General features: G+C 39.9%; 1 protein-coding gene across 5 annotated transcripts in view; it reads right to left on the bottom strand.

Moving 5' to 3' along the window:
- The window catches only part of TRIO (trio Rho guanine nucleotide exchange factor), a 255,928-nt gene that overhangs the window by 170,440 nt on the left and 61,159 nt on the right, over positions 1-24,329 (bottom strand). For all 5 annotated transcript variants that reach the window (XR_005826742.1, XM_040585918.1, XM_040585920.1 and 2 more), the window contains exons 2-4: positions 11,496-11,570; positions 4,320-4,434; positions 596-788 (exon numbers count right to left, since the gene is read on the bottom strand). Coding sequence is in view for 4 of the 5 variants with exons in the window: in XM_040585918.1 (XP_040441852.1) it covers positions 596-788; positions 4,320-4,434; positions 11,496-11,570 (383 nt within the window). In the remaining variant the exon portion in view is untranslated. The remainder of the gene's footprint in view (positions 1-595; positions 789-4,319; positions 4,435-11,495; positions 11,571-24,329) is intronic.

Genomic DNA, 24,329 nt, shown 5'->3' with positions numbered 1-24,329 from the left:
AGTTTTTGTTTTTCTCTTTCTAAGAGTTGATAATTTTGTTCGTGAAGTCCATGTGACTTAACTTTTCTCACACACTTTTCAAATATCAATTCTGATCTGTCTCCCTGTCTTGCAGGTATTTCCCCAAATAAGAAAAAACTTTATTTCCTCCCTGCTTCACTAACCTTAAGGAGAAAACAGCAACCACTCCTTTGACTACTGTTTTGATTAAGTTTTGACTTTGAGTCTTGTAAAGCAGCAAGAGGGTAACAGCAAGGTTCGGTTGGCTGCTTTCCTCTGAATGCTGGTGATACCACAGTTACTACAATGCAGACGAAGACAACAAACAGACGAAATCTAATTTCTTACCACTGGGGGTAAACCCCTAATTCCAGCTTTCTCACGCTCAGAAAAAAAAAAAATAGAATGGCAATATACACAACTATCTAGCCAAAGTACACTAAAAAACCCACACTCCCTCTAACACCACAGGCCTTATGTACCCCTCCTCTCATCTAGAACGTAATTTATCTGAGAGTTTTCAAGGTGCTGATCAGTGGTGAGGACACGTAAAACCATGAAATACATGTAAATTAGTATCCCATAGGGAAATTACCTCAAACTCAAACTTGGAGCTGCCAAAGTTAGTCCTCTGTTTCTGCCAGAAATTGTCTGGCTTGATTATCAGTGCAACATGAATACAACATGGAAAGGATTCCTGTAAAATCTTCAGCAGAGGTTTTATGGAGTCCCATTTTGACCCACGCATATCTACAATGACCGTGAATCCTCGTTTACATACTTCCTCACTGCAGAAGAAAGAAGAAAAGGTTATCAAGCAAGTGTTACAACTTCAAACACAGCACTCTGCTGCACCACACTGCCTAACGAACGTGGCCTCCTCAGCTAAGTGTAACACCCTAGGGCAGGGGTCCTCAAACTACGGCCTGCCGGATACGGCCCCCCAGGGTCCTCAATCCGCCCCCCAGTATTTACAGACCCCCACCACCACAACCACCCCCAGCCGGGGGTTGGGGGGGCGGGGAGGGGGGAACCAAGCAGCCGCAGATGACTGCCTGCCACTTCATCCGCACGCCAGCCCCCTGGTTAAAAAGTTTGAGGACCCCTACCCTAGGGTCTCACTATTGACTAGCTGACACATACAACTCATGAACCTCTCAGGAAGTTTCTCTCCCCCTTCCCTGCCAAAGTCCTTGTGGGTGATAGCTTTACACTTCTTGTTACTGATTTGATAATCTGTCTTTATCTCCTCTTTCATTTTCATCGTTTATATTCACGATGATTCATCTTTCAGTCTTGTTTCTCCTTCACCTTATACACACATTAAACACACCATTTACTGAAGCAGCAATATGCAATTCATTTACAATTGACTCTTCAGAACGCACCCACACTTTACTGATAACAATATTTATGCCTTTCTAATGACTGAGGGGATCCTTTAAAAGACAGAAGATGGCATACTGTTCTTACCTACCAGTTCTGCAACATTTGTAAACTGTCTCAGATTTAGTCCCATATTATCTGAGAGTTAAAGGCTCTGTAGAGGGAAAAACACCCTTTATTGACAGTTCCTTCTGCAACAGGATCAATTTGTGGATAGATAATGGATAGGAAAGCATTTTATGGATGTAAATAAAACCACATCAACCTGTTTCTACTAAATTTGAGCTCAGTTTTGCTGTCCAAAAGTTGACAGATCTTACATCCAAACTCCTTGATAACTCTTCTGATAATGACAGATTTAATTTCTTTTCATCAATACCTTTTGCACACTTAGTACTTGGCACTGATCAAATGCAGCAACTACCACCAACACCAGATACTTTGATTTTGTTCCAGCAGAAGTGGATACATGACCTTCTTAACACGGAAAGGGAAAGTATTTCAAAACCAATGCATCATAGCCAACGGGCTATCAAAAGGCACCAAATGTCCATTGTTTGAGTATGAGTCCCTTCCAGCGATGTGACTAACATAAATGCAATTCTGGAATTCTCGTGGAGAGGTTTTTACATGTGTCCAAGAAGGGAAGCTTCACTGGCATACTTTACACAGTCTCACTGGCAACACTATAAAAACATGAGTTATGACTGATACAGGACAGCAAAGGAGCTTTTGAAAGAAGTGATAATACAGGTTCTTTAGAAAAGAAATCTTTATAAAAGTTTAAAAAGTTCATTAAAGTTTTTTTTTTTAAAAAAAAAGCCAAAAAACCAAAACCCCAAAACCAAACAACCACCTAAAAAAGGAGTTTATCACAATAGATGCTGGCTGTCCCACCTGCCCATGGGAATGCCCAAAACTGCAATGTTAGCAGGAAATACATTAAAATTCACTAGCCTGGCATACTCGTAGGCTACAGCATATGATTTTCTGATCATGATGAAAATGTTTTCTAACAGCCTCACAGGATTAAAGCACAAAAGGGACTAGCGTTTTAAAGAGACACCCATTACTGAAAAGCTCATGCTATTACACGAGTGCTGCTCAGTCCATCCCTATCCTACCACAGAAACTGGGCATCACATGAGGAAGAGTGCTTGCCACTAATTCACAAGGCATACATCTACTAAGGTGTACAAAGCAGCCCCTCATCACGTGATACAATGCAGATGTGTTGTCCCATCATATGGCCCCATCATCTGACAAAAGATGAATCTCTTTTGGCCAAGGATCACAAATATTTCTCGAGGAGGCTTTAGTCAGCCAAGGTCACCTGTTTGGTAAACCTGAACTACACAATACCTGGTCCAGTCAGCACTGATGACAAGTTTCCCGATATTTTTAAATCAGATAAATTTTTTAATTAGTAAAACTGTGAGACTGAATCACCTTAAGTGTTTAGATCTCTTGCCAAACAACTGATACCTCTGAATCTTCACCTACATGGAGTAACAGTACTGCAGTAACTAACAGATCACATGTTTGGGGCTATTTGTACCAATTGGAACTTGGTAATTAGCAAGAGTTGCACGATCAATCCCTAAAACATGTCTCGTATGAAAACGAGTCCTGTATTTAACAAAGCTCCCTTAATTCTCAAAGCTTTGTGATGCTTACAAAGCTATAAAATCTGCACTAACTTAATTTTAAATCTATTGATGCTAAACTAGCATACATCTTTTACCAGAGAATCACTGTATTTTGCCAGATTATCTCTAGAAAACTCTTTTGGGCATATTTTGATGTACATTTATCTACTAACTTTTTCAGTTACTTGAAGCTCTAGAGGGCTAGAATTACATCTCAAACATTCAAATATGAAGTCAAATTATTTCAGAAGTAAAAGTCTCAAGCCTTCTCCCTGTTCTCCTTCCTTTACCTCCCGCAAATCCCCCGGTTAACTTTAAAAAAAAAAAAAAAAAAGTACTAAACACTCCTACACTTCAAAGTTAAATAAAGACTAGAATAACTGCGTTATCAACCAATGCTTTTAAGGAAGGCCATACACACTATCAACTACATGTCTTGAAGTTATTTTTATGAAAGCACATCTGTAAATCTGAAAGTGACATCTGATTACATCAGGTGCTGAGACAACTGCCTATAAATTAACACATTACAGACATATGGAAGATACTGCATTCAGGGATGTTGTCCAAGCGACTTCTTTCACCTGTAGTGACAACTTCTTCTTGATGTCATAGGCAAATGTATTCAAGCAGAGTCAGCATTATTCCAGTCTGCACCAAATGCAAGCAGATTCTGATATGGACCTCAAGTCAGGGTCTTACAATCATTTTTGTCCTCAATTCAGTTACTACTATGAATAAAGATCTATGTGAACAAACTTTTTTACATATATATAATATATACATATATTTATATATAAAAAGTTATGTATGTATGTCTATATAAACACACACACACACACAACTAGCACTGGATTTGACTCCTGCCGATTTATTTGAATAACACATTCTAATTCATATCTTAAATTGCTGATAATACAATGATATCAGTACTTTCACAGATCTCTTCACAGGTTTACCTGAGACCTGTACAAACAATTTTACATATACTTCTTGTGGTTATTCCTGTGCTATACCAGGACAGTATAACTTACCTAATACAAGTAACAGGACAGTTGTGCTGACCTCCCTCCACACCGGGTATATTTTGAATGATGACCAGCATGTTTCTAATTACATGCTTCAGGTCTCTTCCAAAAAGCAGTTTGAAAACACTAACTGAAAGAACTTGGTATAAATTCGCGCGTTTTCTTACCTTGTTCAGTCTTCTATCTTGTGGATATACTGCAACATAACCCATTTGTTTCATTTTATAGCTTCAGAGCTTACCAGACCATCACTTACCTAGGAATACAAGCTAGGTATGAAATTAGCCTTCTAAGGTCTTCTTGCCGTATTCTGTCATGATTACTACGAGCTGGAAACGTTAGAATGGGACCTCCACGCTTATCTCTGCCACCTGAAAAATTAAACATGTTAAAAGACCCCACACCTAACACCATTCTTGTTTGCAAAAACTAGTCTTCAGGATACTTTTTGAAAACTTAAGTCCTACATTGTTTCATGAATATCCACTTAAAAAAAGAAATTATTTCAAATTAAATGCCAACACTGTCATTTAGAGACCAGCTTAAAATTTAATTTTGGGAGTATCAATCAGCATATTGTCATAATTCCCTCAATAAGGAAGGAACTGTCAAAAAAAATGGAAACAAAGAATAACCATAGCATTACACTTAGAAATTACAGTCACATTGAAGTTTGACTGGCAGTGTGAGATCTCCAGCAACGGTGCTTTGTTAAGTGTTTAATTTTTGAATCAGCAATTGTACAGATTAAATTTACATATACAGTTATGCTACTTTATAGGCAAGTATTTAGAGGATACCCAGCATTAACTTCCATACTAGCACAGAGTTTAGGTATATAGTATTTCACACCCAATGCATATAGCAGATGAGTAGATGAATACTATTCAGGCATTTACTTTATATTTTTACCCTGTTCTGACATGCAGATTCTGAACTGTCAGTTTATAATTTTTCATCCTGTTAGCAACGCAGGAAATTCTGAATCCACTTAATACATAAGGCAAAAAATCTGCCTTTGAGTAGTTCCACTTAAGTGTATTCCTTATTCATTAGACTGCACTGACTTACCGTAGATGAACATTAAAATGCAATCTTACATCCAAACCCTTGCCGGTGACAACAAAATGTTGCAATTACTAAATGCTAAATTCAAGGCAGTAGTTGTCTTTATTAACACTTGTATAATAGCACACACATTTTTACAAGCTAAATTTCACATATATGTTCTCAACCACAGATGTGTGGACTGTTACATCCTGTCCCATGGAAATGCAGAAAAACACTATCCTCTGTCCTGAACGATTTCTCATTGCAAATCAGCTCCTCACTGCAAATCCATGCTACTAAAGAGTAGTTAGTTTTTGGTTTGGTTTTGTTGTTGTTTTTTTTTTTAATCACTTACAAAGGAAGGCCAAAAGCAAAGGAATAAAAGTAGTCACTCAAAATTTCATCGCTAGCCTCCCCAGAGTCTGGCTGTGCTTGCCAAACACTAGCCTAGCTGTCGAGGTATCCAGGGATTGTCTGCGCTGGGTATGTTCCCCATGAGGCACCAAATGAAACTCAGAAGAGGCAAAAGCAGTTTTGAATTTCTGTCAAGCTGTTATGCCAGAAACCTAAACTTGAAAGGAAATGCATGTTCTTATCTTCCATGACCCTCTTAAGTGGGACATGAGATTAAAACCAACTAAGTTGCCTCTCCCCGTTAGAATGAGACAAGTCTGACCTTGACCACATTGACCCACTTGCCAAGAGCAGAGCTTTGAGGATTTTTACATAGCAAGTGACAGGTTAAAAGCTAGACAGAAGACACAAAAGAGAGGAAAGATAAACGACCAAGAATCTAACAGCCCAGGCCTCCCCTCACCTCCAGAGCAATTGCTGGCCTCCAAAGCTACCAAATTTAGCCGAAAGCCTGTCACAGTTGCTAACACTCTCCTCAGGGCACTGCAGGCCATCAACTGCAGGCCTCAAAAACTTACATTTCAACTGGTAAACACTACTGACTCCAACCCCACAAAAAACGTGCTGGATTGCTCAGGGGGGGGGGATTTTTCTTTAAAAAAGCAGCAGCTAGCAGCGAAGAACATGCACTGAATTGTCTTTATTACTCTCTAAACATTTTGAACAAACGCCTTGTTCCAGAAAGTCACCTCAGATCAGGCCTCTAGGCCTTTCCCACGCAGTAACCCCTATCGTGACATGGCAGAGGAAAGAAATCCATGCTATGTAAGCCATTTTGGATGCCACTTCAGTTGGCTTCTAGCTCCACATACACCACAGAGAAAAACCATTTTTTAAGTAAGGTGCTTAAATTTCTGGTAAGTCATATCCTGATTTTTTTATATGTTGAGACAAAAATCTGTCATGCAAATTTCAGGTGTAGATGAGTAATGAAGATATTAATACAGCCTGGATTTTTGGTGAAAAGAATTTCACTATCCAGTCTTAAAACCAGGCACCAAAATTGCAAATATTAAGCAAAAACGTCCCCAAGACTCAGGTTTTTTTCATCAGCTATATTGAAAGCTTTCTTAGGCCTTTTTCAATAAATAACTCATTTCCTTTGTTCCTGATGCTCCTGTGTGATACACAAGCAGGAATGTTAAAAGAAACAATGTATGAGGCATCAGGTGGGAATTTCCTGCCTCACAATACTGTTTAACCAACTCAACCCCTTATTTGTCTTGGTTCAAGAAAACATATTAAGCTACTACTTTCATGGGTGAGACTTCCATTTTTACCCCTTTCCTTTTATATAAAACCCCCAGAGTACTGAGAAATTCTCTGTTTATGCCAAGATGTGTCATATGAGTAGCTGATCAACTCACGAGTCACCCAACATGAATCACTTCTGTCTAGTGCACATCAATAACAGCAGTCTTGTTGATGGCCTCCAAATGGCACGGAAATCAACAGGCTGAGTAGTTCAGTTTTTTTTTCAAGAAATGCCTTTTTACCTGGTTTCGAAGTACTTGGGTAAAGCTAAACAGTGGGGTTTTGTGGCATGTTTGAAACGCAGGACGTTATCAAGTGCTGTTTCCTCATATGAAGCCAAGATAACTGCACCTTCTAGGAGAACGCTCTCCTGGTGTAAGTATGTGTAGGGATGTTAGAGTATCGGTACTTCAACAGACTTCAATTTAAACTTAGCAAAACAATTGCATCCAAGACTCCATTTCTGCTTCATGGTTGCAGCTCTAGGAGGCTTTTCTATTTTAGGTGGTAAGATACCCAATACTCAAGCAGATTATTTCCCAGTTCAGTGAAAATCAGTCCAAGGAAGCTTCTCCTCTTCCTCCTGCACCCACTCCCCACCCTCCCCTTTTTTTTTATTGTTGTTGGCAATTTTAGAAAAACAACACAAGATTCACAGGGGAGCTGTACCCAAGCATTTGCATTCTACACACCAAGTTAATTTTGTTGCTTTGACCAATACAAGATAAAGCAGTCCAGTCTGTCAAACTGGTTTCATGAAGGACAAGTATTTCCAACACAGAATTTATTCCAGAATCAGTATGTACAGATACCAGAATTCAAGCTAGCTTGTTGAGCTTTGGGACTTTGCAGTTACCAACCTACATACAGCAAGATGTACTTCACAATACTTCACAGAAGTATTTGTTCTTCTGTACTTCACTGCCTCCTGCCCTAGCAAGAATATGCCTGCCTCAAGACATTTCAGAACTGAATTCTCAGAGACTACATCTTTCCTTCTCACTCCAGCTGCCATCCAATCATTAATTTTACCTTTCTTTAACAGTTTGAGCATCACAGCTACGCTAACAAATTTTAAGATATGCAAGGAACACACAGATTTTAAACAATTCCATATGATTTATCTGTTCCACAGTCCTCATTCGCACAAAATCTATTATTTTTTTTAAATTATCCTGGCTGGTTCTGCACATGACAGAGGCAAGGAGAAAGAATTCTCTTTCACCTAAATACATCTTCAGATATGCTAAATTATGAAAAATCCACTCATTTTTTTCACTTAAACAGCCCCTTCCCCCCCATCATTAACAGCTCAATAAAGGGGACTAAACTGGATTGTGAAGATGGAGGAGAAAGCAAAAGTGAATCACATCAGATCCACTGTGATTTCTGGCAGAGGGAAAGCAACTACTGAAAGAGTTTTTTCCAAAGTGATGAAGCACTCAGTGCAAAGAAACAGAAGTTACGTTGACTAGATCCATTAAATAACTATATCCACTGGAAACCCAATGAAAGGAATAGATGAAAAGCAATGACTGAAACAAAGCAATATAGAATTACAGGCTAACACAGACCAAAGAGGTACCTGTTGGAGAAAATGGAAACTCATATATACAGTTTAACCATAACATAGTACACTTGGAGTAAAAGCAGTGCCTCTGTGGGAGACATCTGTTACCAAGAGCTTTAACTTGATTAAAAAAAAACAGTATTTCCGACTGGATCAAAACAGACCCCAAGAATGGCTTAGGAGACACCTATGGTGGAAACAGTCATTGCTCCTTGTCTTCTTGATGTAGCTCCTTGTGTAAAGGGAGCGCCTCCATCCTCTTTATAGCTGCCCTTTAAGTACTAGAATACTGTGATAAGGTACTCCCTTGAGCTTTCTCTTCTCCAGGAAGAAAAGACTTCCTTCAGCCTTTCCTCATCGGGCAGGTTCTTCAGCCCTTTGACCATCTTGGTGGCCCCTCCTGTGGACCCACTTCCAGTCTGCTTGCATTTTTCTTTAATTGCAGGGACCAGAACTGGACACAGTACTCCAGGTGCAGCCTGAAAAGCACCGAGTCGATCAGGATGATCACATCTCCATCTCTGCCAGTAATGCCCCTGTGGATGCAGCCCAGGATCTGATTTGCCTTTGCTGCTGCAGCAGCACACCGCTGACTTTTGTTGAGCTTTTTGTGCACCAGGACCCCCAGGCCCCTTTCAGCAAGGCAGCTCCTCAGCCACACAGACCCTAGGCTATACTGGGCCCCTTGGTTATTCTGACCCAGGTGGAGGACTCTGCACTTGTCTCTGTCAAACTTCATACTGTTTTTGCTAGCCCACTCTTCCAGCCTGTCCAGATCTCTCCACAAGATGGCTTACCCTTTTATGTCCATCTCATAATAACATGGTCTCAAGAACTGCTTAAGTCAGCATTGTGGAAAAATCAGTGTCTTCAGCATTCTAAGAACACAAAGATGAATATACTGCATTACAGCCCATACTTACTCATTTAGTTTGGAAATGAAAGGTCTCAGCACAGAAAAGCAGAGGAAAGACTGGGGAAGTAAACTGAGGATCTCAAACACTGCACTTTTTTTTTTTTAGACTGTTACTTGTGTAACCTTCCTGCTCTATAACAAAGAACCACCTCTTAGCACTGTTGACTATCATACTTGATTTTTACTTAAGAAGGTATCTGACAACCAACAGTGAACCTGTTCCAGCAACTCCACCAGAACTCCAACAGAAATGAGAGAACAAAGTAGAAAAATTATAATTATGCTTGTGGATGCCTTAGGCTTAGTAGGACCATTACGAGTTTTTAGTAGAGATGACTGAGAGGTATCTTTAGATAGAGTTTTAGTAGAGATATCCCAACTAAGGTCTGTAGAAGTAGGACAAACTTAACAAGTTATAGTACTTACAAATATTAAAAGTACTTGAGCAAAAGTTGTACTTTTGAAGAAAAAAAAAGAAGGTACATTGAAAGTCTCAATAAATCAGTAATCCAACAGTCTGTCTTACTTTTGTGTTCTCAGGTATAAAGCTTGACAGTTCTAGTTCCACAATGGTTAAGGCCTAGCAGTGGTGGTAGTTTTGTGAGGGTTTTTTTTGTTTGTTTTGTTTTGTGTGGTTGTTTGGGTTTTTGTAAATCACTTGCACTACTAATGCATCTAATTTCATTTGAGTTCCATTTGCAATGGAAATGTGAAACTACCGACTTCGGCAGATCAGTTCTGGCCAGTCTTGCTGCCCACAGCTATCTGCTCCATTCTTCTGTCAGAAGATGCTACCTTCACACTGGAAAGCTGGCAACCACTTCCGCCTGCCTGCACCTCATCTGCTCTGGTTCATAAGCCATCACCTCCCCTTAAATTTATCTTCAGCTTTCACTTGGCCCACTTCACTTTCACCGAATTAATGCCTTTTGAGAATGCCATATACTTTACATATTAACATTAGAGAATACCTATCATCTTTCAGATCCCTTCTAAAGGGTCTAAATTAAGTTCTGGACAACTGGAAATTCAGAGGTTTTGGAATGGAAACTGACTAAATTTTCATGAAATGCCACAAAGGAAGGTCCAAAAAAGAGTAACAAGGGATTAAAATACTGTGCTTAACCCCCTTTTCTCCTCCTCTTTCCCTCTGAAAATACAGTTTTCAGCAAGCCTTCATCAGCACTACAGTTCATAAGCAGAAGAACGGGAGTTCCCACACTATCAGGGAAATTAGCTCTGGGAAGTCCGTTATATCATTTATTACAGTAGCTATTACCTTTTAAAGAAACCATCTTTTTTGCTTTACACCTCTACCTGATTCAGCAGAATGGAGAGGATTAAGTACTGTAAACTACACACTATTTGCAAGCATCAGCATCCGTGCACAGCAAATCTCTAGAGTGCAGTTTCAGGGAACATTTTGTATGTTTTAATATTTACAGATAAGAGCTTTATTTTTGGTGTTTGAGACAAATTATTTACCAAAAAAAACCCCAACCCTTTTAAGTACAAGACTGTCCTCCAAATCATTGGACACTAAAATAAGATTATGGCAAAGAGACTAATGTTTAATCCAAACAGATCTGGAAGTACTTACTTCAGAAAGTCACACCAAAATGCAGTTCACAAGAATAAGCACCTCAGCCACCATTCCATCAAGTTACTTACCAAGTTATAGAATATGTTATGCTAGTCATTCATCTAAACCCCACTCTTAAATCCTCTGCTACCCCTCGTTAAGTAATCAACCAACTTCAAGGTATACGGTGGAGACAGCTAAAATTAGGTGCGAACTCATTTCACCATGAATGGATATTAAGTGTGCTTCAAAAGATACGCACTGAAATTTCACCTCTGCAACAGAGCTGTTTCTCCAGTGCTTCAGATGGGCCAGTAACAAAGCCATCTCTTTAGAACTCTCCAGCAGAAGAACCAGAAATAAGAGAAGGAATAGGACTATGGATTGTTCTAAATAATGCTGTTGGATATGCAGGGGGGAGGGGACATGACCAGGATGACAACAAGCAGTGTGTTCCACATTCACGTATCTTCTTTATTACAGATCTTTTCACAATGCTTACGTTATGTTTGGGATATCCAGCTGGAATAGGTGCTACCCTAGATTTTCGTGACTTTTGTAATGATATTCTAAGTATTTAAAATACTATTTCACATGTAACTAACACCACAGTTACACATTCCACAACAGAAGAAAATAACCGTACCTGAAAGGTATGCAACTTTTTCCTTTAAAATTGGCAATACTTCCATAGCCTTCATTTCATCATTTTTGCGAAACCCTAAAAGAAGGAAAAGACAAGATAATTAGTCCAAAATTCAGACAAGCTCAGCTTCTACATTTAATGAATGTAATTATATATAAACATTTACCTTCAGAATACAATCCGAAAGTTACGATGACAGGAATTAAGGTAATTTTATAGTAAAAGGTTGCAAAAATTAAACTAAACTTTTAACATGTATTAATTAATCAGTCATCGCTTTGACTAGCTTAACACAAATAGCATAGTCTGTTGGCAAGCCTCAGTAGAAAACAGGATATTGGAAGCACCCTTTTTCATCAGTAAATAAAAACTATCAGTTAGAGCCTGTTGCTTTTTGGCATTCCAAATGCCAATTTCACCTTTTGTTCCAGTAGAAAGAAGTAGTATCAAGCTAATAAGAGTAGGTACCTTTAGAACAATTACCAGTCAAAAAAACACCCCAACACAACTAAAAAACCCCAAGAAATTCCCAAATCCCAAAAAAACAACACACACAAAGACCCACCAAAAAACCCCAACACTATTTACATGCAACTTCCCTTACGTCACTTCTGAAAGAAGAACTGGGAGATAAACTCTCAACTTTGCCTCTTCTGCTGCCTAACAGGTGCGGTATTTTTTTAGGAGAGCACGTTATCAACTCTATACACCCATGAAGTCTGAAATGGTCCCCAAGGTGAGCGATTATGGTCAATGTTATAAAGCAGCACATCACCAGCTTGTCCCTCCTCTCTACTCTCATTACATTTCTGGGGCCAGATTCTAAACTTCTCCCTTCTTTAGTAAGGGACATTTAGGAAGCATTTTTTTATTACCTTACATTCCATGTTGACTTGTAGAATACAGAACTGTTCATCTTATAAAAATTAGGTGGCTTTGTACCCACGTTTCAACTGTCTGTACGATCCTTCCCAGCCACCTTGGATTCACGTGCTTTTTCAAAAATCTCATTTCTGAAGAAAGTACCTCTTCTGAGGAAGAGCTTCTCTAACACTGCAGAAGCCCAGAGGTGCCGTTAATTAAGACAGCTCAAATAGCCTGCTACAACACAGTAGTTGTGTTCCTTAAAAGCAAGAGTGAGCTATTTAGAAGGTAAACTAAGCTTAATTATTTATAATTTTAGGGAAATCTTACAAGAGCAAGCTCTGGTGTATGTAGCAGTCTTTTCTAAAATACATTTTTGTTCCTCTGTGTGTAAGGGCCACAATCCCTCTAGAGATGGCAGCAGAAGCTGTCATTGATGCTCAGGAGGGAGGCCACCATTTCTCTTCCTCCTCAAAAACATCCAAATGTTCCATATCCTTTGGTGTCAGGCTCTGCGCTTTAACAAAAGAACTGCGCACTTTAGAGCTAAAACTTGAAGGTACCTTACTGGTGTCATCAAGCAACACAAGATTTGTAAATAAGGGCATCATATATGTAAATTACATCACAAGTTTTCTATTCTAGCCAGCAATACCGAGACTCCTGTGCCACTAGAGTATCTAGTTATGTGCAGTGCACTAGGCTTCAAAACAGCACCAGGACACACCAAACAGAACACCCAAAGGACAAAGATGGCCAGGTGTTTACATGTTATGAGCTATGAGGAAGGAGTAAACTGAGTGACACTGTTTAGTCTGAAGAACTGAGGGGAGACATGGTAGCAGTCCTCAAAACAAAGGCTAGTGATGGCAAAAGTAAATTGGCCGGAATTGCAGCGAGAGGTTTGCTTTAAATGGAAGGAAGTTTTGTAAAGGAAAGAACTGTGCAGCAGCACACGGGACTGCCTGTGGAAAACCATGGAATATCCATGATTGGGGATTTTTAAAAAATGCATTTAGACAAATGTCTGTCAGCAATAGGTCCCTCCAGTTCACTGTAACTGTTCAACCCAGGCATTGTCTCAGTACTCCAGATCACAAACAAAAGAAAACTAAACACATCCTCTTCCAGCCATTGGCTAGTTCCTTGTTTTTCTGTGAACACCACAAACCAAAAACAAATCCAAAATTCAATACACATTCTCAGAAAAGCTAGACCAGGAAAACTGGTTCCTTGGGTAAGCATGCTGCATGGAGGGTTTCTACATCATGGACAGTATTTTGCAATTACAGAGCAACTCCAGACCAACAAAACAGCAGAGGAACACAGTTATTTCTTTCTCAGAAGTCTAAGGGGTCTAAGACAGCTCCAAAGGAACCTCTTGTATTATTCCCTCCTCCAGAATATTGGCTATGGGTTATCAACCTTCTCCTTAAACTGCCCACAGTTTTGTTCCTATTAAGTTTTCATTCAGTACGGACTAAAGCTTTAAACATGGCTTCAAGAAAAACTTTGGGCTTAAATAACTCATCTAAAAAGACAGCAGATACCTTTACCACCTTGAAATATTTGGACTTCAGTTGACTACTAAGGCATACAGGCACACTTCCAGAATTAATTTTTTTTTTTTTAAACATGCTTTCAGCTACCCACCATAAGATTTAACACTGATTTAGCATGCTCAGCTTTCCCATCAGCAATGGTGATTCCTTTTCTTTACAGTAAATTTAGAGGTAGAAAACACTTTCTCCTCGCCTAAAAAGCATGCAGAAACTAGTGCTGTACTTTGCTGCCTATCTTAGCTCAAAATTACCCAAGACACTGATGTTACCACAACTTGCTTGCTCAGATTTCTAAGCTCTTAAACTACTTCACCTCATATGATGCGCAGTAGCTGCACATTTTACTTCGCCTGTGGCATGTAAGACGTGAGAAACACTTAGCTAACATTTCTTTGACTATTAAGGGGCTGCTCAAGGTAAACACCCTAGCAAATACGTTAGTACTTGGCTCATGCTCTGGATCTGCATATCCTTAAGGCTGACTGCCTTGGATTATCATACTCCTGCTGCTCTGAACAGCCTATTTTTATTCCAGTTCTGCAGTGTTAAAGCTTAACTGAAAAGACTGCGGGGATTACAATTGACGAAAGAATGCTGGGGAGCAAAGAGGGTGAATACAGCCAGAAAGTATCATATTTTTTATCTCCAACAGAGCAATAATAAAACAAAAAAACAGCAAAATAAACAGGTCTTAAGGGCTCGGGGTGGGTCCTCCACCCCACCCCCCCTTTTTAAAGCCTCTACGCCACAAAGCATTGGCGATTATGAGGATTTAATTTAAAAAAAAAAAAAAATTAAAAGGCATTTACCGCACTCCAATGAAATGCCATAAATCTCTGCACCAATCTCTCCCTACACAGCTCAGCAACCTCCGCGCCAGCCGGCTGCATCACATGTTCCTGGAGGTGATGTCATCCCTCCCGGCCGGCCGGCTGCAGCTCCCGCTGCCGTGGTGCAGTGCCCGCAGCCCCGTCAGCCGCCCGCAGCCCACCGCAGCGGCCACGGAGCGAGCGGCCGTGTGGCCAGCAGGCCCGCTGCCGGCGTGGCGAGCTCAATGGCAGAGCTCAATGCGCACAGCAGCTAGGCAAGCGTGACAAATTCGAACGGGGTTTCATTCCCACAGCACACGCTCCTCTTTTGAAAAGCATGTTGTATATGCACATACGGCACATACTTACGCTGTTAACTTTCACTATTCCAGTTCACCTAATACAGTATTTTTTAATTTAAAATGGGGGGGATAACAATAAACCCTACGCTAGTATCTTTTAAAGACAATTTTAGGCTGAAACAGGAAAGCCACCCTTGATATTTTCAATACCTATTAAAGAAATACTCATTTTACCGTTTCAGTTTTAATAGGTAGCACATGCCCTTCTGTTGTCTCATATATCATACAGACACTTTTCCCTAACTACCAGCCAAGAGGGAAAAAACTCAAATTATGCTAGTTAATATTCAACTTCAGTAGATTAAGTAACACACTATTCTATTACCCCCCATTAAGCTTTCAGAATTACACAATCCTGAGTTATATCCAGCCTTCTACTAGAACAGAGCCTGTTATTACAGAGCAGTCATTGAAATATTATATCACACAAGTAAGGATCTTTAAAACATGCAAACAAGAAAGGAGCAAAAGGAAGTCACCTACGCTTTCTATACTGATGTATACACTGGAAAACAAAGAAGTCTTTCCCATAAACACACCATCTCTTCTTCGCCCTCACAGCTCTCAAGCCAAGAAGACACCATCATGCAGCCACATTTAACAAACGAAATGGTCTGTACTAACCCCTCTTCTCATCCTGTATGAAGCTAAGATATTTTGCTGCAACATATTAATTTATCCAAGTTCAAAGACCCATGAAAAGGTAGCATTTCTGGGTAGAGGTATCACCCCTAGGACATTTCTGAGAGCCCTTTACCGAAATGTCCAGGACAGCCCCCCCTCACTTGGGGTGCAAGTGTTCCCAAATCCCATGGCACATATCTGGCTGCAGAGCTGCACGTCCACCTGCCCTGGAGACCAGAGAGTAAGCCAGGATAAAGGAGCCACCTTTTGCCTGCGAATTAGCATTTCTGTAACACTGCTGCTCCCCTGGGTACCCAGCTTGCTGAAACTTCTCATGGGCACAGAAATACGGTGACCAACTCACCTTTAGAGCAGTAAGAGACACTGGGTACCCTGTGCAGTAGCTTATCCATCCAAGACAAATGCTGTACTAGTCTAAGGCTGAATGAAGTGTCCTTCAGACACAGGAAACAAGGTAACTGTTAATCATCTTGCATTGCAGTGATCAGTAACTAGCCAGCCACACAAAGGGAGCAGATAAAATTGCTTTAAACACATGCTTTAAGCTAACAATTTCATTACAGAACTGCAATACCAAACAACATTTTTTTGGAAACGGCTTCCCCAAAGATGCATTGCTGCCCCAGGAACACCGAAGTCTTCATTACTTTGAAGGTGTATCTTCGGTGGCATGCATCATTCAGTTATAGTGACAAACAAATTACAGAAACATAAATTAAGACAGCAAAGAGAGTTGAAAACTGAGGCTACAAGCAGCACCTCTTTGCTAAGAGGCTGATGAAACCCTCATCCATTTCTGTCACACACAACTGACTTGAAACTTTTCTGAAATGTGGCTAGAAAAAGCACAAACAAAAAAAGGGAAATGCTCTCAACTTGAAACTCCCGCCTTTAAGAACACAACTGCTTTTCACCTTGCAACATGAAAAGACAACCTTTTCACAGGCTCACACAAAAAAAGCCAGACTCAATCCAGAATACATCAATGGTTTAGGCTGTCTTCGGACTTCAGAAGAATGACTCCGTGTGTTGTGCCAACAGTAAGCAAGTGCCTTATCGGCCAGGCTGCTCCTTCCAGCACCAGCCTTCTAAATCCCCACCTCTTCTTCTTTGAGAGAAATTCCATCCTCAACCACAGAAAACTCTCTCAGTGAGTTATTTTCCAGCAGAGTACTCTCTTCATTTCAAAGGACCTGCTCTGATAGGCTTCCGCTCAAAAATCCACACACTATGCTAAATTCTATACAAAGGAAAAAAACCCCAAACACATAGAAGCTGCGATAGAGGCACTCAGAACTGCTACATTAATGCCACAGTTCAGTAATCAGGGTGTTAGATAATAATCAGACTGATTTAGGTTAGTCTTAAGTGGAAAGAAATATTTGCTAGAAGATGAGAGACAAAACAACTTCCATGGGTGGGGAAGAGACCATTTCCTACCCATGCAGCAACATCCTCCACCCAGGTAAGACAGCAGGAATCATAATCCATTCTGGACAACTCCTTGCATCCACTGGTCCCTTTGTGTTGATTGAGCTTCACCCTGGAACACAAAATCTCAAAACTGTAGCTAATAAACACTCAAGCAAAAAGAATCCAAGATGGTGCTGTCTTCAGCACTTCCTCTATTTCACAGCATGAATGGTATCAACTACAACTCCGAAATCTGAGATACTCCTCCCCTTTAATTGTAAAGGCGTCCTAGCTGCATTTCAAGAAAACATGCCTTCTAATTAAGTAAAAAGGCAAAAACCAAATAAAGAAATAAAGAAGCTCAAATATAATAAAATTAGTGCATTATTAGATCAGTTAAGGTTTCATTATCTGCCCTTTTTCCTCCTCCATATCACAAGACGACGACATTGATTTTAAATCCTGGAAATCCATAGGTTTATTCAATTTTGTTTATCAGTTAACAACTGCATATGATAAACCCCAGCTGCAAGTAATTTATACACTACCTCCCATGTTTTTCAAGTGTCCAGAAAAAGAAAGAGAGCACAAAGCAGGTTCCTGTTCTCCTGTTTAGAGGTTTTATTCCCATTTAGAGGTTTCTAAAAGAGGACAGTGAGCTAACTTCTAAAAATGGTATTATTGCATGAAAAATAATTTTAAACAAAATATGTGGAGATTCACAAGAAGCCGTTATGAAGCCTTTCACATCCTTACTTTGAAGTTAGTACATAGAAACCAGTACAGATTAAGTCAGTAGAACCACTTGATTTTTTCCTTCAATCAGATTTGGAAAAATATGATTGCTGAACTCAACATGTTTTTGGGCTTACAAATGAAATCAGGGTACTGCAGTAAAGGTGAGAAAGAAACCTGAACTTTCACAAAGGAGAAAAATGCAAAAAACATCACTAATTGTGAATATAACCCAAAGGGTTGGCAAAGGGAAGCAAAAGGTAACTACAGTTAAAGCACATGTATCAGATTACTGATAGCTTTTCTTGATTTTAACTCAAGTATTTTAAGTGCCAATTTCAATTTTATGGTAGGCTTAACTATAAATTCATACTTTTGTATGCAAGTAAAGGATTCATAGAGCAATCAGAGCTGTCAATTCACCAACTGTACTGTTATCGCTTCCCGTTATAGACATTGCCTATATTCAGTGCTGCTCAGCAATCTCACACCATCTTTCACATTGCAACAAAGCAAGAGAATTCAGGGAAATTATGGCAAAGACTGCAATTCTGTTCTCTTCTCTGAAGCTCTGTGAGCTTGCAGATGACCAGTTTCAAAAGGTATAATAGCAATTCAGCTCAGGAACACTAACTTTTAAATATGCCTGTCATGACATATTTAAGACTATACATCTTTCTTTTTAGGAGCAAATGAAGAACTAGCAGCAGTTGTTTTAAATGAATGACATACAGATCACTGGGCAACATTCGTAACCACGGCATTAATCATTTATTCGTTCACTTTTCTTGGTCTAGACTAAAGCCTCCATCCAGGTGACTCCAACAAGGACGCAGCTTAGAGGCATATAACAGAGGGGCGTGATTTCAGTGTTGTTCCAGCAGCCTAGTCACGAGCTTAAGCAAAGTACTTGTCGTAGCTAACAGGTTTTCATTCAACATTAAGAACCTAGTCCTGAATTTAAAGCGATTCCAGGAGTATGACATGAGTACGCTTCAATTCTGATCAGGCTCAAGATCCACTCATCAGGCAACACTGCACCCTCAAACCCTCACTTCAAATCATGAGAGCTCACAGAAATGTCCCTCCTCGTCCCGTTTTGCACCCTGTGCACTCTCCCTAGGTGCTGCAGGGGAATTGCACCACAGTACTGAGCTGGTATGCCGTTCTACTACATGACAACTGAGAGCTCACAGAAGCCGACCACTTCGAAATTGCCTTGAAGTAAGAAAATGAGATTCATTACAAGGTTACCAGCTTTTTCAGCCACTTTCAGGTTTTGGCATTTTTACCAAGTGTAAGAGGCAAAATTTACCATTTTTAACAGCTCTGTAGTTTGTCCTAACACCAGTACACACCTCTCCTGACTGTAAATTATGGGAGGGCCACAACGTCATACAGAGGGATGTGGGACAAGAAAAGACTACTGGTGTGGTTGACAGCAAATACTCAAGCAAGATCAAATTCACTGAGCGAGCAACCTTTTCTTGGAAGCAAGAAATGAATCTATTCCTAACTTAAGAAAGAGCAATTACTGGGAAACTAACTACCAAAGGCGTGCTGCAAAACTTTTTGAGGAGCTGCCTTAAGAACGTAAGTTGAAGAAAATTCCAAATACTAAATCACTCTGTTAAAAATCTGCAATTGCCTTTTAAGTGGGTAACAGAAACCTTAGAGTTATCTGTATTTTGTCGTAAGGTCCTTTTCATCCCTAATTACCCTTTTATCCTATGAAATGTGCAAGCCAGAAGTACAAATGACCATTTCTCAACCAAAACTTAAGATGAGACAATAAAAATCTGACTAGTTTCCCCCCTTTGAAGTGAGGGGAACTGTGTTCTTAAATTTATCTATCCATTCAGGATGTTCAACCTCTTCCTAATGTCCTACCAACATTGTTGGGAGTGAGTTTGTTTTGGTGGGAACCACTCATCCACCTCTAAGCGCTGCAATAGTCCGCTGCCCCGCTGAGGTGGCAAACCTTTTTGTAGTGGTGTTCAAATACAGCAGCAGCACACTGCTCACTGCTGTTCCCCTTATTGTTTTGTTGTTTGCTGCTACAGACACTCATGGCTTAAGGGGTCTACACTCTCAGGGCTACCAGGAGGGTACCCAGTCTCCTATAAAAGACTGGTTTAACATGCAGTTGTTTTAATCACAAGGTCTCTAAACAATTTTACTTATTTTTCTGCTTAAAACACAGAACAAGTGAAAGGCAGTAGCTTCTAAAATCTGTGCAGCAACAGCTGGAACATAACATTTTAGATCATGTCCTTTGGCTCCTGTTCCCAACCACCATCTGGAGAAATCTCTTTCCGCACTGAAATTGATGAAAACTACAGCAAGGGCAGTAAAAATAAGCAGGTTAAAACAGATTGAAAATTGTCCTGCATTGTTCTATCCTGAGCAACAATAGGAAGAACTATTTCCATCAGCCCTGAAAATCAATCAAAAAACACCAAAAACCAGACTGCATATTCTTCAGAAGAAACACATTTTTATAGCACAAGGTATTGCTTTTGGGCTTCCTACGATGCATAGGCTCCAAGATCAGACATTTACTGGGTTTTCTGGGTTTTTTTTTCCCCCCTTCTCTCCGTTCCCCTCCCCCTTCTTTCTCTAATATGCACACATTTTCACAACACTTTCATCACCTTATGGAGATCCATATGCAAAAATTAGACTACGTTACATTCATACTTGGAGACATTAGTAATTAAACAACTGGTTTTTGTTTAATATTTCTTCCTCCCCTCCGTTCCTTTTTTTGCACGACATTTGATATTCCTTCTGTGGCAAAACCAGCAGTTTGCAACAAGATGTATGTCAAAACTGGATTAGTGCACAGTACTCATTCCTTCAAATTCCCATTTTATTAGTTTGCAGCTGTAAGAAGCTCGAGCTAGAAGAGCACTGAGACACGGGAAATGTAGGATGAATCTGAGCTTCTCTGCTACATTACAGTGCACATGCAAAAGATCAAGTGTGGAGGAAGGGGGAGGCACTTTTCTTCATCCTGCATCACAAAAACAGTCAAGTTCACATCAATTCAAACAACAGAGAAAAAGAATCATCTGCAACTTGTTTTATACAGCCCCTTAGCTTCAGATGTGTTAGAAGCATTTAGAGGGGGCCAAATAAAGTTTTACATTAGAGCTTCTCCCTGCTTTCCTTTTTTACCTTTTTACAGAGACTATTTTACGTGAAACACTGATTAACACGTGCTACTAGTTAGAATAAACCAATGCTTAAAAAAAAAAAAAAAAAAAAGAATACTGATCAGGAATCCACAGGGGAATTAAAAGCTTGGGTATTTCACTTCTAATATGCAAGCGGTTGCTAACAGCAACCTGTCTCCCTCCCACCCTGCCTTTAAAAGGCAGAGAGCACGATTAGCATGAAATGCCAAAAGAGATGTCCAATACTCGTCTTGTTTGCTCGAGGATTACATTACAAATGATAGCTTGAATTACTCTGAGCAGGTGCATACGTATTCTTAACACACATGCTGCATTAATTAAAAAATACAGGTTTAAGACAATAGAAGGCAAATAGTGAACAAGCAAACGCTCTACTGAGACAAAACCGAGCTGCGCACAGGCTCAGCGGAGCGAAGCGGTGGGGCACAGCCCGATCCGCATGCGAGCGGGTGACAGCATGGCTATGGCTCCCGCACGGCCGCCGCACTCCCAGCACCACACATTACATCACCAGCTTTGTGCAGGGCTGAGCCATCGCGCTGCCACCACTCGCTGCATCCCCGCATCCATCCCCCCAAACGTACGTAGGCAGAATACGAGTGATCTGAAGTCACGCACACCTTCCTCTTCCCCGCCGCTCCCCCCCAACCTCCCCCCCCGCCAAAAATCCTCCCCGTGTGATCCCTCTAGCAAATTTCATTAGGGGAAAAAAACAACAAAAAAAAACCCCACAACCAAACCCCACCCTTACCACGTTTTGCTTTGCGAATAGATTTCACTGGAGAGTCAACAGAAAGGTTGTTGTGGATTGTCGCGATTAAGAAGGGAAGGTTGCATTTTTCATTTATCAAATTTGTTCTAGCAGATCATTTCCATCAGATGACAAAGGCAAGCAGCCTGAATCTTATTAGAGCTACGTTTATATAGCTACTGAAGTACACGAATTTAACCTACATCAAGGCTGGGTGTTCTCTGTGAACTGCACTTACTCAGCTCCTTCTATGTTACTGTAATGAGAACAATATTAACATTTTGCCTTCACTTTCATCCATTTCTGTAAATGGATACACATTACTATAAATGCCGCATGTGCGCTTCCACAACTCCAGTCAGAAGCATACTCCCAAACTCAGCATTCAAAACCAGGGAAGGATTTCTCACCAGCACACCTATCCTCAAGTCATGAGTAAATCAGCTTCAAACTCATCGTTATTAAAGATAACGTAGCATATGCAATACCGAGACATCCAAGACAAAGCAAGCAGTTCTTAACACTATTTGAGACAGAAGCCTCTAGACATTATGTTCCAAAGGCATTCAGATATCCAGACGTTTGTTTCTATAGCTTTAATATTTGCACGCATATTCAAACAATTGTTATCTACTAAAATAGTGTCTGATTTCTTTGGGAACAAATCACCTGAAAGCAGGGGCACTGCATTATACTCACAAGTGTGCTAATGAAGATCTACTTCATCTTTTTTTAAAAAAAATCACATAAAAACCGCTGGTCATTTTACAGGCCAAACTAGACAAAAGTTATTTAAACTTGACTGCAACTTACCACTTCCTACTACTTGCCAGCACAACAAATCTAGTCTAACAAATACTCGTGAGCTCACACTATTTCATGTTTATAAAGTTTTAACTACAAATTTGTGGACCCAATATGGGTGCACTCATTAAAACAAAGTGCAGACAGTTACTTTTCTGTTAGCACAGGCAGCAAGTATTCAACCCATCACCTTTATTCTTCAGCCCTCTGGAGGATGGAGAATACAAAGATGTTATGTGCCCAAACCATCCAGCCATCCACCTCTGTAACACTACCTGCAAAATACCACCACTGGCAGACGTTTTCCTTATTATTTTTATTTCAATAGAGGGCATTATCACATGGGCATGTTCTAGCACCTCTGATCCATGCCTTTAAAGAACATGCTCAGACTTACCAAGTGCTATGTAGTATAGTACACACACCATGTGATACCATCTGCAAATCAGGATAACGACAATGACTCAAGCACTGCAAGTTATAATATTTTAATTAAGTTCACAAAACCGACCTAATTTAAGCTCAATTAAAATGGGTTTGTTGGTATTCTACAACACTGACTCACTCTACACAAAATCCTAAATGTATATGATTTCCTGAAAAAGCTCTTTAAGACAACAATAGGAGCTAACATTTTAATTGCATTAAAAAGCAGCTATGTACTTTGGCAAGCATATGAATGCATTACTTCAGAAGTCTACAATGTATTTTAAAAGCACTAGGTAAGATTTTAACAATGCCTCTGCCTTCATGTCTTCGGTTCCAACATGATTAAAGACAAAGTTGTCTCTGAAGATTTTAAACTCTAAAAAAATTAGCAGTCCATAGGTGTACTGCTAAATGGCCTAGCAAGCTTAATTGGAAGTATTAACTTCTGTAGAGTAGAACAGTAACAAACATGAAATTAGATTTTTCTTTAGCTGTTTTCATCTTTATTTCCTGCCGCCTAACTCTTACACCATCTCATCTGTTTAAAACACAAGTTTATGGCAGTAGTACAGCATGGCAACAGTTGATACATTATTTAGTTTGGCAAATTTTTTTATTTTTACAGATTATTAAATAAGAAGCATTCTCTACTAAAGTGCTTTTGGTTTAGAGCCACTTTTGTTGTAGACAAGTCATGCGGCAGCATTCTTACTTGCTTTTGAACTCCAATACCCTGACATCCCATTCAAATTTTAAACTCTCATATCTACTATTATTTAAAAGAAAAACAAAAAAAAAACCTGAGAAATTAAGTTGTGTCAGAGGTTTACTGAGTCTTTTTAGCCTGGCAGCTATTGAAAGCTTGAACATGAAGTAGTATCATGACCTTCTCCAGCACAAGGCATTTGGTTATTCCAAAGCATACAGACAGATAATGGATGTATTCTGGACTCAGCACAAGGGAAAGCGTTGAGTTCAGCGTTGCGTTACAGAGCATCCAGGTAGAAGAATGCAAGGCATGGACTGAAACCTCTCCCTAGAAGACTTCCTCAAAAGTTTTAATAGCTGATACATCACAACAGCCTCCCTTCTTGATTCCTTGACTAAGCATGAGTGTATACAACCAGCATCATCTAGTACATTTGATATACAAGAACATTCTTACCAAGTCCTTTATGCATAGTGTTTCCCTGATTTACTTAACCACTGCTACCACTGCAACAACCGTGCTTGTTCAGTTCGTTGGCATGGGTCAGTTCA

This window comes from Falco naumanni, chromosome 3 (assembly GCF_017639655.2).
Source record: "Falco naumanni isolate bFalNau1 chromosome 3, bFalNau1.pat, whole genome shotgun sequence".
NCBI classification, from domain to species: Eukaryota; Metazoa; Chordata; class Aves; order Falconiformes; family Falconidae; genus Falco; species Falco naumanni.
The sequence above is the reverse complement of the archived record's forward strand: the minus strand, read 5'-3'. Positions and strand labels throughout refer to the sequence as shown.